The sequence below is a fragment of the Sinocyclocheilus rhinocerous genome, unplaced genomic scaffold, assembly GCF_001515625.1.
Source record: "Sinocyclocheilus rhinocerous isolate Xijiao unplaced genomic scaffold, SAMN03320098_v1.1 scaffold3738, whole genome shotgun sequence".
Taxonomy (NCBI): Eukaryota; Metazoa; Chordata; class Actinopteri; order Cypriniformes; family Cyprinidae; genus Sinocyclocheilus; species Sinocyclocheilus rhinocerous.
The window spans coordinates 177,722-187,077 of record NW_015654497.1 but is presented as its reverse complement, the minus strand read 5'-3'; the positions used below and the strand labels follow the sequence as shown (position 1 = coordinate 187,077).

The 9,356-nt window shown below is 36.7% G+C and overlaps 1 protein-coding gene across 1 annotated transcript in view; it reads left to right on the top strand.

Annotated features, from left to right (window-relative positions):
- LOC107717178 (pleckstrin homology-like domain family B member 1) overlaps positions 1-9,356 on the top strand; it is an 83,151-nt gene that overhangs the window by 11,613 nt on the left and 62,182 nt on the right. The window contains exon 2 of the mRNA XM_016523855.1: positions 7,073-7,171. Within this exon, the coding sequence (XP_016379341.1) occupies positions 7,073-7,171 (99 nt within the window). The remainder of the gene's footprint in view (positions 1-7,072; positions 7,172-9,356) is intronic.

Sequence of the window (9,356 nt, the reverse complement as noted above, 5' to 3'; positions counted from 1 at the left end):
GGGGCCGCCATTTTGGAGTGGAAATTCCAACTGAATAACAGCACAGATACACAGAAACAGACAGAATAACAATGAAAGATAAGTCAAAGTGGAATAAAAGAAGGCAATCCACTGCAAAAACTATCAGTGTGACAGAAAAAATCTTGCCTTTCATCATTTTCCCAAAGACTCTGACAGGTGATTATTCACAAAAGTGTAAAAATATTGTGTGTTTTGAAGTGGGACGTAGCGCTATCTTATGCACCTGCTAACTGTTTTTAGTCTAGTAGTAAACTTAATTATTTTTAGGAACTGCTGGTCCTAGCCATAGAAACCATAATAATGATTTATATGGATATGACACTAAGTTAGAATGAGCTTATGCAACTTTACACATTTACTATTACTATTATTAGTTATTACTCCACTAAGTCTGAAATATATATTGTATGTTGTAATCCCCTGAAACACACTACAAACATGGTGATCTTAGAACATAATGCATGACTGTGTATAATTGAATAATTCAATAATTTTTGACCTATATTGTTACGAATCCTGTCCATGGACTTCCGTCCGATCGCCACCAGAGGTCACTCGTCCATCATATTGACTCTCTCACTAAACAGACTGTTACACGTCACCACGGACTACATTTCCCATCATCCATTGCACTGATTGCACACAGCTGTAACCAATCACACACACACTATATTACACTCACTCAGATCCTTCTCAAACCGCCGAGTATTGTTTAGCGTATATCACTCTTCTAGCGATAGCTACATTACGGAGCCATTCCAAGTTTCCATTTCCATTTCTAGTTCTAGTTCTAGTCTAGTCTAGTCTAGTCTAGTCTAGTCTAGTCGAGTCATTTCGTGTTGTCTGTTTTTTGATCTACTGCCTGTGTATCTTGGATTAACCCTTTGCCTGCTGTTTGACTACATTTCCCATCATCCATTGCACTGATTGCACACAGCTGTAACCAATCACACACACACTATATTACACTCACTCAGATCCTTCTCAAACCGCCGAGTATTGTTTAGCGTATATCACTCTTCTAGCGATAGCTACATTACGGAGCCATTCCAAGTTTCCATTTCCATTTCTAGTTCTAGTTCTAGTTCTAGTCTAGTCTAGTCTAGTCTAGTCTAATCGAGTCATTTCGTGTTGTCTGTTTTCTGATCTACTGCCTGTGTATCTTGGATTAACCCTTTGCCTGCTGTTTCGGACTGTATTTGCACCTTTCCTGGACAATTGCGCCTGTTATTGGATTACCCCTCGTGTCAAGCCCTCTGGATATTGTTCGCCGATCGTAGACCCACGCTTGCCCTAGGAATACACTTTTTTTTTCTTGCCTGAAATGTACCTGTTTGCCACTGTTTGACCCATGCCTGTTATGACCACGCCTCTGTTTAATAAAAGCCTGCAAATGGATCCGCACGTCTCTCATCTCGTCGGCTCCGTTACATATATGGATAAAGTTGTTTTTTTTTATCTTGCAATTATGACTTTGTTGCTCACAACTGAGGCTTTATTTCTCATAATTTTGATTATATATCTCACAATTGTGACATATCTCACACTGTGACTTTAAATCTTGCAATTAAGACTTCTCATAACATTGACTGTTATGGCTGTATATTAAGTATTTGCCTCTTTATCTTACAGTGCGACTATTTCTTATTTTAAACCTCTAAATATTGGTAACCTTTTTTTTTTTTTTTTTTTTTTTTTTTTGCAACAGAAACTGGCAATCTTGTAGAAAAGGCTTTGAAATTATTGCACTTTTTGTATGTAGAGTTATGAGTAGGCCCAGAAATGTTTATTTATTTAAAATTTTCTTTTCTGGTTTGAGGGAAAGTCTGCATACTTCTGTGGAATGAGTTTAAAAATGTTTAAAAATAGGTTTGTTTGATTAGTGGAAAACAGGGCAGAGTGTTTGATAAAACCTGTTTGGAACGATCATTATTTTTGCAATTCCATTTGGTCTATGTACTTACAATCTTTAAAAAAAAAAAACTATTTATTAGGTTCCTTTGAAATTGTTTGACACTTGGTCTCTGTGAGGAGAAATGGAGAGTGCAAGGCATTCTGCCTCGTCCCACAGGAAACTCTCTGTCCGATAGGAAGTCTACATATAGACTCAACAGTCAGCAGTGGACTCCTCTCCTGCCATCCTGTTTGTTTGTCATGTTTCCTCTCTACTGTTTAGGGTATGTCTTCTAGAGTGATCTCCCCAGTGCCCACTTATATTGTTGATGACTAAATTATCATTGATGTTGTTATGATTAGAGGTGCTACTATATGTTTAGATGATGATAACTTTAAAAAGGCTTGTATTATGCTAATATTTACCCTGCTGGGAATCCACTGTTTTGGAACATGATAGCTGGTTTCTTCAGCTTTGACCAACTTAAGTGGTCAAGCTGTATTTTTTGAACATGGTCAATGGTCAACCTGTTAACAACTAGCTAATGACCATCTTAGACCCGCTAGAAACCAGCTACCATGTTCCACAACACAACTGTCATCTTCAGCTGAATTTTTCTCCAGTGTAGGCCTGTATAACCCCAGGTCCTCTGGCTGGTTGTCAACAATAGACTCTTTCTTGCTCTTGGATTCTTATCTCAGGGTTATATATTTCACTGACGTTGACATGAGCATGCACACAAGAGCCTTTGATGGTGTTCTGGTGACCTTTGCCCATGTGTCTTCACTGTGCAGGTGGTCTGCCGGTTATTAGCTTGTAACCAAGCCTCTGGTATTCTTAAAACAATGAGTGATGGAGAAACCAGCATACCAGAGGTTTTGCACAGCACTTAAAAGCATCCCACAATACTAAGTAAGTGTATTAGAAAAATTAGCTTTGAAGCTAAAAACAAAGTTCTGGTTAGCATTTTATTAGGTCCATAGCCTGTAGACATGGGATAGGATAGGATCTATAAATAGCAAGGTTCATCAAGTTTGCTTTTTTATTCAATTGCCATGTTTAGACCTCTTGAGAATCAATGTTACATAATTATACTTGGTAGTAGAATTTCTACCCACTCATTGCTATTTTAAGTCACGTTCAGGAGCCCAGTTCATTTTCACATTCCTCTACTTTGCAACATTTTTGTGGCCAGGTCTAAAAATGGAAGAAGGTATTTAGTCATCCATGTGTTTGTCTGTGGCCATAATCATACACTCACAGAAATGGCAGTATTTTATCATCTGCCCCTCAATTTCCTGTCTAGATAGGCCTATGTGTCTGTATGCTGCAGCAAATACGTGGCCTGGTGCACGCACTGATCTTAAACATGAGTGTTGTTTTCTTCAATAACGTCCTCTGAAGTTTGGGCATCTTTGGATATGAAGAGGCCTTAGGCATTGTGATCACATGTCGTGGAAACAAGTTCAATGACAGCAAACTGTTGAACAGGAAGACAGGGCGGGACATATAGAGCAGCTCCTCCCCTTTTTAAAATAACCAATAAGTGAGAAAAAGGTTTTGAATGTTTATATCTTGTAAGTTTTTATTGTTTATTTCTGCAAATTTTGTCATTCTTTTGGAGCAAACTAGCTTATAAATTACCTTAAAGGTATAGTTCATCCAAAAATTAAAATTATTATACTTTTTGTGCACGTAGAAAACAAAAATAATGACTAATAACAGATAAAATTGTTGAATAAAGTCAGAAAGAAAAGCTCTTGGATTTCAGCTCTCGGTCAGAAAGCTCTCGTATTTCATCAGAAATATCTTAATTTGTGTTCCGAATATAAACAAAGGTCTTACAGGTTTGGAACAATTGGAATAATTTGATAAAATATCATCAAATTAAATTATATAAAAATTATTATTATTATTATTTACTAATACGTTTATATTTATATCATTAAATGTTATTATGTTGCAATCAGCATTGTTTTCTCCATCTCTCCATACCCCTATATCAGAACAGACCCAATTTTAAGAAGTACAGTTTTAGAGCAGTGCTTCACCACCAGGTGGAGGTCTCTGAGCAGGCAGCTTGCAGAAGATAACACACTACTGAAAAAGCTCATCATCTCTCTCTCCATCTCTGTCCCTGTACTTTCAAGCTCAGCTGAAATTCCACTGATGAATAATCCACTGCGCCTCAAGGCAGGAACTAGAAAGCTGTTATTACACTTCAACAGCTAGGACTCACTTCGAGCGTCTTGTACCACATTTCTTCACTCTTTTATAAACCAATTACAAATTTCTTCTCCTTCAGCATTTCCTCGGCATACACAATATTATCTTGAAGGAAAATCCTTTAAATGAACCTCAGCAATATGTATGAGAGAGTGGATCACATGTGGTGGAGCATCTACATTCCAAAAACCACCATCATGTCTTTCCATTCAGACATGTATCTACCATTAATCCATGGCCTCCTTCCAGCCCACAGTGCTGTCATTTAGAAAAGCTGAATGTTGTGTCATCCGTCTTTCAGAACGATCCAATATCTCTTCTCTAAACTTGACACTTAAGCATTATGAATGCAAGCATCAGGGCCTGAAAAGTTTGAAAGAACACTTCTACTGAAGAAAAAAAAATCTTAATCAGTGTGTTTATCTTGTTTACCAAAAAACAATTGTTTAAATAAGATAAATTTACTTGGAAAAACTTTTTTTTTTATATATATATATTTTGAACTAAGTTCATTTTTATTACCCTACTGACATTTTAAAAATTGTTTTATGGCTTAACCTCATTAAATCTGATGAGGATATATAATAATAATAATAATAATAATAATTGAGGCAGAAACTATGATATATGACAACAAAATAACTTTTTTGAATTACTATATATTGAATTAAGTTTTTTTTACCCCATTGAATTTTTTAAATATAGTTTTAAGCATAAATCTCAATAAATTTGATGATGATGGTAATGATGATGATGATGATAATAGTAATAAAAATGAAAAACTATATAATATTCAAGATTATTCAAGATATATTCTCTGTATAAAACGAGTCTTATGCAATTTTGCTTCTCAGGTAAACTGATTTTTAAGGATGTTTTATTTTTTTCCCCTGGAAAACAGACATACACATACAGAATACATACACTTATGCATCATTTAGGAAAATAATTTTAGAGGTGTGGCTCTGAACATATGATTCGTCTCTTCACTTAATTGCCTGTGAGCTAGTTTGGAGTCACTGAGCAACGAACCAGACCTACATGCCTTCACTCGACCACATCTCTTCATCTTTTTCCATAGCACTCTTCAGGCAGGGTGCAGCATCCACAGAGAGCGTCTCTCCCATTTGAGCATGCTGAAGAGAGACAATAACAGCCTTTATGCTGCATGCTGGAAAAATGTGCTGTCCTTCACATTGTTGGGTATGATAATGTGTGAGCGTGTGCAATTTGGAACAGAATCAAACTCTGTATAAAGACACTAGTAGGGAAATGTGACTCATTGCCCCTTATATCGTGCAAATCGGCTTCGATGAGCTAAGAGGCATGTGGCAATAACAGAGTTATGGATTGTGATCAAACCAAATCTCAATCTGTCAGATCTTCTGTCTGTCTGCCTCTCAGTCAGTTTTTGTATATTTCCCAGATGACCTACTGTACATATACTTCCATTATTACTCTCTTGTGTTCGCTTCAACTTCTTAAACTTCCTCTCTTCAATGTAATTCTTTTTTCTTTTATGGAGATCAATTTTTTTATTGACCAGCGAACTAACATCTGTTATCAGGGCTGTAGCTGACAGACAGGAATGTGGGATTTAGCTCAAAGCAGCATGTACAGGCAGGTCCGTGCTGTTTTGAATAGGAACATGTATCTTCTAAATGAAGATGTAGAGGGACTAGAGAGGCGGAACATTGCCTAGTTACATTTCCTAAGACATCAGGCACTTTGATATAGCAGTATGCTCAGAAATGGAGGCGCTGTTTTTGTTGGACAACTGGAATAAGGTAAATGTGTATATTTTATTTCACATTTTAAACAGCAAGCCGGTTATTACTTATCTCATTTTTTTTTTTCTTGATGGATACATGCTCTCTCTGCTGGTTGCTAAATGTTAAAAACCTAATCAGAATTTAATGTGGAAGCAATAATTTGTAGATCCCGTTTTTGCATTATACAAGGGTTATGTTGTTCAGGTGAAGTGGTTTCAAGTATTAAAAGGTTCGATTTGTGTAAAATTTGATTCAGTGCCAAGCAATTTAAATTCTTCAACCTTCTTCTCCAATCTCATAAAAGGTGCTATCATTGAATCTCACAGAGTAATTACAATAATTACATCAGATTATGCTATTATAGGTTTGGGTTTCATTGAATTCATTTTTTTCTGTGCAATGGAACGGTTCTGTGAATGTTAAAGATTCTGCATGGAATTCAATGCCAATAAATAACCTTTGTTTTTATGAGTGTACATAACAGAATTCTTTGTGACTAGCCAACAGGTAAATGTACAAATTGAACCATTGGAGTGATTGTATATTGTGCTGTGGTTGAACTCATAGACAGCATGTTGAGTAAGAGCACAGGAATGTCAGGGCAGGAAGGTCTGTCTGTGTGTGTGTGTATGTGTGTGTGTGTATGTGTCAGGTCTCAGAGGAAAAGGCAGCTTGCGGCCAGTGAGAGTCAGTGTGAGTTGGGCCAACGTGGTAAATCAGCATTATCTGTTTGCAAATGCCATTTGTGTGAGTGCAGACTCTATTCATCAGGGCAGTGAGTCAGCTGAGGATGCAGACGGGGAATGCCGGAGGCTGCATTTCTCCCACTCGCACTATTGTGTGTACTTGACTGGCTTAGCAGTCGTCTACACTACAAGACACCAGTTAGAGAGAATATATACATGTATGCAAGTATGTACCGTGGCCCTACAAATAGATAGTTCTGCCACAAAATTAAAACCGTCATCATTTACTCACCCTCAAGTCGGTCCAAACCTGTATGATCATGCCATGTAACACAAATAAAGTCATATTGCAGAATGTTCGAGCTGTTATAGGAATAAGAATTTACTAACAAAACTGAGTAAAAGATATTATAAACGTGATTAATTGTATAAGATTTGCAAGGTTGTTTCAACACTGTTCTTGCCTCTGGCAGGATCCTCATGTCCCGGAGCGAGTAAGTGAAAACACGTTGGTCATGGATAGTTTGAACCAAAATCTTACCATTGGACACCAGTCTCATCAAGTGCTCCAGGTAAGTTCAAACTTTAATTACCACATGTGACAACATTTTATGTATAAAGTGTTGTTTGTTTGTTTATTTATTTATTAAGAAAAGAATACTTTTATTCAGCAAAGATGCATTACTTTGATCAAAAGTGACAATAAAGACATATATAATTTGAAAATATTTTATTACAATATACACTACCATTCAAAAGTTTTTGAAAGAAATTAATACTTTTATTCAGCAAGGATGTGTTAAATAGATAAAAAGTGATAGTAAAGACTCATATTGTTAGAAAATATTTCTATTTTAAATAAATGCTGTTCTTTTTAACTTTATGTTCATTAAAGAATCCTGAAAAAAGTATCACAGGTTCTCTCTCTCTCTCTCTCTCTCTCTCTCTCTATATATATACTGTATATACTGTATATTTATATATATTAAGCAGCACAACCGTTTTCAACATTGATAATAAATCAGCTTATTAAAATTATTTCTGAAGGATCACGTGACACTGAAGACTAGAGTAATGGCTGATGAAAAGTCATCTTTGCATCATAGAAATAAATCATATTTTAAAGCATATTCAAATAGAAAACCATTATTTTAAATTACAATAATATTTCACAATATTACTGTGTTTATGTATTTTTGATCAAATAAATGAAGCCTTGATGAGCATGAGACTTCTTTAAAAAAAAATTAAATTCTAACTGATCCCAAACTTTGAACGACAGTATAGTATTATGTATGTTACAGTATATAATATTGTTTCTTATTTTCATAGTTTTTATTTTATGAGCAAAAAAGAGAAGCTCACAGAAGTAGAAAGGTATTTTCTCTCCCCACCCCCTAATTACTGTTTTTTACAGTTTGCATAAAAGTCAGAAAGTAAATCCCGTTCTGATAGCAACACCTTAGTTCAGCACAGCTTCATAGAGGGAGCTTATGTCTGGCAGTCAAGGTTGAGTGTTCGTGATACGAGGTGACAGGCAAAGTGTGAAACACACCCTTGGGGGCATCATTACCATCATCACCTTCTGCTTCAACATGATTGCCGCATCTATGTGGATTTCTCCCTGTAGTAGATAATCTATGGCAAATGTGTTGATGGTTTGACACAATGATCATCTCTCACTCACATCATGTAAGCTCTGCTTTAACCGATTACACTAATTGCCTCCTGCTAGTCTTGTTTAAGCAGTCGGGTTTATTCTAAACCCAACCGTATACTGCAGCCCTGAGGTGATAATATGTTTTTAGTAGATGTTTGGGAAGGTGAGTGAACAGCAATTATCTGGAAGGCAGCTGTATGGTTAAAAATAATATTCCTATATTGCAATAAGCCTGTGCAAAATGAAATTCTGCCCACATTTACATATCATCATGATTGTGTCTTGAACAGAATTTACTAGCAAAATAAGCTGATGGATTCAGCTAATTTCAAGTTGAAAAATGATGTCATTGCATGATAGCAGAATTAAAGGGTACAATCTTCCCCTCCCAGTCATTACCATTTTGCATTGCTGCCATGACAACCTCCCCCATGCTGAGCCTTTAAGTTTCAACGGAGGTCTACTCTCAAGATGTGACTTAAGGCACTTCTCTAGGGTTGAAGAGAATAGTAAGATGAGCACTCAACCGCCTGCTGAGAGCTCAGCTTGAATCACTTTGGAACTTCTTGTTATGAAATATTAAATAATTGTGGGCAATTTTAGCTGATGTATGAGTTGACTCACTATATTTATGGTTAGTATTGCAGCAGCACAATGGTTTTTGCTTCTTAGATCAGACACAGACATTTAAAGCAGTGGTTCTCAATCTTTTTGACTTTCAAGGCCCTTCATGACTTTTCTAGCTGGCCGTGATATATATTAAAGACAGTAAATAATGTCATTAGTTTTACCATCAGTTCAAGCCGAAAGGGGAACAGAGTCGCGTGACAGACACAGTGATGAAGCTGGTATGTGTTTGTGATGTGACCCCCTCTCTCTCTCTCTCTCTCTCGCTCTCTCCCGCTCTCTCTCTTTCTCTCGCTCTCTCTCTCTCGCGCGCTCTCTCTCTCGCTCTCTCGCTCGCTCGCGCACACACACACACGATGCGCAAAACTCCGCATTTGAACAGTCAATAGCAAATACTTAAACTAATAACAAAACAGTAGCTGATTCAGAAGCGCCAGATTGTCATAGCAAAGTCAGAATTACCTCCTCTC